The 4,415-nt window shown below is 37.2% G+C and overlaps 1 protein-coding gene across 1 annotated transcript; it reads right to left on the bottom strand.

Moving 5' to 3' along the window:
• Positions 1-203: 203 nt before the first annotated feature.
• Positions 204-1,642, bottom strand: LOC111241508 (putative nuclease HARBI1). The gene is made up of 3 exons (XM_022780137.1): positions 1,058-1,642; positions 741-966; positions 204-655 (listed from the first exon to the last, which is right to left on the bottom strand). Exons 1-3 carry the CDS (start codon positions 1,640-1,642, stop codon positions 204-206), a joined length of 1,263 nt encoding a protein of 420 aa, XP_022635858.1.
• Positions 1,643-4,415: the final 2,773 nt, after the last annotated feature.

Genomic DNA, 4,415 nt, shown 5'->3' with positions numbered 1-4,415 from the left:
AGACGTGCGTCCATATCCTCAGTCCATTTTATGAACTCTCTGGTAGGACCAGAGGACTCAGTGGCGTGTGCCTTACCTCTATTCATTTTATACCTACTTGATAAACAAATTAGTTAGAAATTAAGAGTAATCATCCATAATAAATCTTCATTCTCATAAATATAAACAACAAGAAGTCATACAACCAAAATAAAAAACAATAACTAAGAATTCTGATAATCTCGCCACATATGATCTGCTATGGCATCCCTAATACTACTAACCATCCTATGATCCTCTTCCCTAACTTGAGACGATGAAGCATTATGCTCTTCTCTTTCAGTCAACTCATTATCAACTTCGTGAAGTAATGAGTCATCATTATCCACGCTACGAAGGAAGTTGTGTAAGATACAACATGCTAAGATAATCTTTGTCATTGTCTCCAATTCATAGTGTGGTTCAGTGCCGCTTGCAATTATGGGGAATCTTTTTTTCAACACACCAAATGTTCTTTCAATAACATTTCTCAACGATGAATGTCGATGATTAAACAACTCGCGTGCATTTTGTGGTCCTCTACGTGTATATTCCTTAAGGTGATATCTGACGCCTCTATATGGAGTCAAAACNGTGCTTTTCAACATAAATCCAGCATCACCAAGGTAGTATTTTCCTACATTTATGGACATGTACATCTAATTAGTCAGTAGTCACATATATAGCTTTAAAGTCATGAACATCGTAATCTGGTCACTAACCTTGGGGTATAACTAACGGATCATCTCGATCAAGAGCATTTTTTAAAATTCTTGAATCTGATGCAGTGCCTTCCCACCCAACAAGGACATATGTGAATTTCATGTCAAAATCACACGCAGCGAACACATTTTGAGTTGGCAAATCTTTTCTTCCTCGAAATCTCGAAGCATCAGATCTTGGAACCTTTACACGAACATGAGTACCGTCTATGGCCCCTAAACAATCCTAAACATAAAAATATGAACACATGATCAAAATTGACATTTGTTATCATACCTTAATCACACAAACGGTAGAATTGTTCTTAAATCGGTACCTTAAAGTACGGGTAAAATCGATTGTTGTTCAAGATATATGGTTGAACCTCATTTCCTGAGGGTTGAATGAGAAATTCAGATTCCAAACTTATTACAGCATCCAACACATTGTGAAAGTGTCTGCTAACCGTCGAACCCGATCGATGGAAGAAAAAACCAACACTTCGATTCTTAACATTATGCCCAATTATATGAAGAAATTGAGCCACTTGTTGCGCCACTGTCGACCGAATGCTGTCCTTAACTAACCCAGTTGATCTTAGTCTATCACAAAGATTAATAAATGCCTCTGGACCCATCCTAATAATGTCGCGGCACCGATTAGTGTGCACAAGATATGACATTAATTTGTCCCTACGACGATCTCTTTCTGGTAGGGAAATTGTTACACTACTACACTCACTCGAGTACATTTCCAATATAGTCAATGCGTGTCCAACAATGCATAACATTGTTACCGCAGCCAAAGCAGTCGTTATTTCTAAATGTCTTCGTATAATTGAGATAATATTGAAGTTTACGCCAAGGACATCATCATCTATATCTTCACACTCCATATCTGATAAATCTAATTCTTCTTCCATCTATATTTACTTAACGAAATATACATACCATAATTAAAATCATAGATTCATATATACAATAAACACACCTCATTCATNCATAATAACATCATATCTTCATATATTAAATAATTAACCATATATACATACCATAATTAAAATCATAGATTGATATATTCAATAAACACACCTCATTCATACATAATAACATCATATCTTCATATATTAAATATTTAATAAACATTAATACATTACATAAAGATTATACATGAAATAAACACAACACATCATTACAGTACATAAACATAACATTATTTATTCATATTATCAGTTACAAAAAACAAAACACATAATGCGTTACGTTAATTTTTTAAATAAATAATTAGTTTTAATAAAAACGACAACCATCAAACGTTTTTATATATTCATAACAACAAAGCATAAATCAAGCCTGGTTTTAGACATACCTCTTGAAGACTTATGAAAATGTTCTTGAAGATTGAAGATTGATCCAAACTATTGCAGTGAACCTCCGAATCAATGGGGCCAAAAATCTCCAAATTATAATGTAATGCCACGGAGGTCAATGAACACTTCCAACTTTTCTGAAGAAGATATATTCAAATCTGAAACAAACGTGCGAAGATATATCAAATTATTATGAAAGAAATTGATTGAACAATGCACACAAACCATAAACAAGGTTCCCAACTTACATAACAATATAGATCAACTTTACAGATTAACTGAACTCAACGATGCAGCTCTATCAACGAACTTCACAACACTTTCTTACACTACCATACACAGAACAAGTTATTTCATTATAGAAAAAAAAAACACATAATACAAGTTCAACAACAAAATGACGTTCATCAAAGTCCACCACCTTGCCTAGCCTACACAACACACAATTGATCCACCACCTTTGGAATTCTCCTCCACCTGCATGCACCTTGATGTACCCTGCTGCCAATACCTCCAACCAATTAACACCTGCATCACAAGAAAACCGTTAGAGGTGGTCATCATTTTAAATCATTACATGGACTCTAATGCATGTGATTCAGTCGAGCTTCGTCTCCTTCTCCAACTCGAGCTTCGTCTCGTTCTCCAACTTCTCCTTCTGCACCATCGTCCAATGCTTAAACAACGTCGTCTTCAACGTCGTCTTCAATGCTTCCAACATGACGAACTACCTCTCCGTCTGCGACGACTGCTGCCTGTAACAACCCACCCCCATCATGTGCGCCTTCTCGTGAACACCGAATCCGCCATGGCTTCCATGGAGGAAGCTTCACGTCGTCGACCTAAGGAATGGACGGAGGAAGTTGACGCAGCACCGCATGTACGACTCACACAGTGCCAACCGGAAACGATGCACAACCTCGCAGTGCACCTCGATCCGGATACGTCAGGTGCTGCAGCATGGCGATCCGGATACGTCTCCAGGCCAAATCTTCAACAAGGTGGATCCGGATACGGCAAGGTTGTATCCGGATAAGCCTCCTCTCCTCTGCAAGTCGTTACGCTGTAACCGGATACCGTCAGCTTGTAACCGGATACAGACGCCCCTCCTTCCACGATCTCCATCCTCTCCGTCATCAACATCAACTCCGTTCTTCATCATCAACAGCGTTCATCCTCCTCCCATGCATGGCAGTGGTTTTGCTTTGCTATCATAGTGTGGTTCATCCTCCTCCCATGCATGCCAGTGGTACCTGCAAGTACACATAAAAAAAATGGAGAGAAAGAATACCTGTGCTTCGTCGTCGCAAGCCAATACTTCACCACACACACTCGCGCAAAGGTTGTGAAAATGAATATGTTCAAACTTGGCTACCTCTGTATGCAAGGATGAGTTAATACACACACCAAACTTATCTACCAAGCACCCTCTTATTAATGGGTTTTGTGGTCAAACGCTTTCTTTTGTTTTCAGATTCAAAGTATGGGACGATTCTCTCGTTGCTGGCAGTGCAGTGAATGGTGTTGTCCATGGCAGTGAAAGGTTTTGTCAAACCAGGGAATCTCGCCCCTGTAAAGCACTGCAAAACCATGCTGGAAGAGAAAGAAATGCATGTGCAGCTCTGTAATAAGTTACTGCTCATGGCTGCAGTACAACTCGTGAAACAACAGTGCCTTCTACGTTATTTCATTATTTTTATGTTTTATTTATTTACGTTGGAATTGAAGTAAAATACAGGGGCACAATGGTATTTCTGCTTAAAATCAGCTCAAATCTTCTGGTATTAGCGAGATTGGTTTGGATGATATATCCTGCAAATCAGCTGATAACAATCAGCGATAATTACCTCAAATCCGCTTAACAGAACACGTAGCATCTCGCAATTCTATCTTCTCTAATCCTTGTGAATAGTACCATCCACTGAAAAGAACACACGCTTAGAGATGATATTGAACTTTATATCATAGTGGTGTTTATTATTTAGTTGAGAGATCATATTAAACTTTATATCATAGTGGTGTTTATTATCTTGATGATTCACTTTTGTAAGTGTAAGTAAGAATGGCAATACAATTTCTTATTATTTTTCAATGATTTTGTAAAGTTCTTATGATTTTTCTTGACTTTTAGGTCTTTGATAACTCCCAATTTTTCCCTCTTTTCTTGTGTTTAGAAGTCAATTTTAATTTCTTTTAGTCTTTAATTGTTTAGAATTAGGCTAGTTTAGGATTTTTCTGTAATTTCTTTAGTTTTACAAAATTATAGTTAAAAATAGATTTTTAGGTTTATTTTGTAGAGTTTTTGAATAATTAGGAAATTAATCTT

This window comes from Vigna radiata, chromosome 4, assembly GCF_000741045.1.
Source record: "Vigna radiata var. radiata cultivar VC1973A chromosome 4, Vradiata_ver6, whole genome shotgun sequence".
Taxonomy (NCBI): Eukaryota; Viridiplantae; Streptophyta; class Magnoliopsida; order Fabales; family Fabaceae; genus Vigna; species Vigna radiata.
This window is presented reverse-complemented; position numbering and strand designations above follow the sequence as displayed.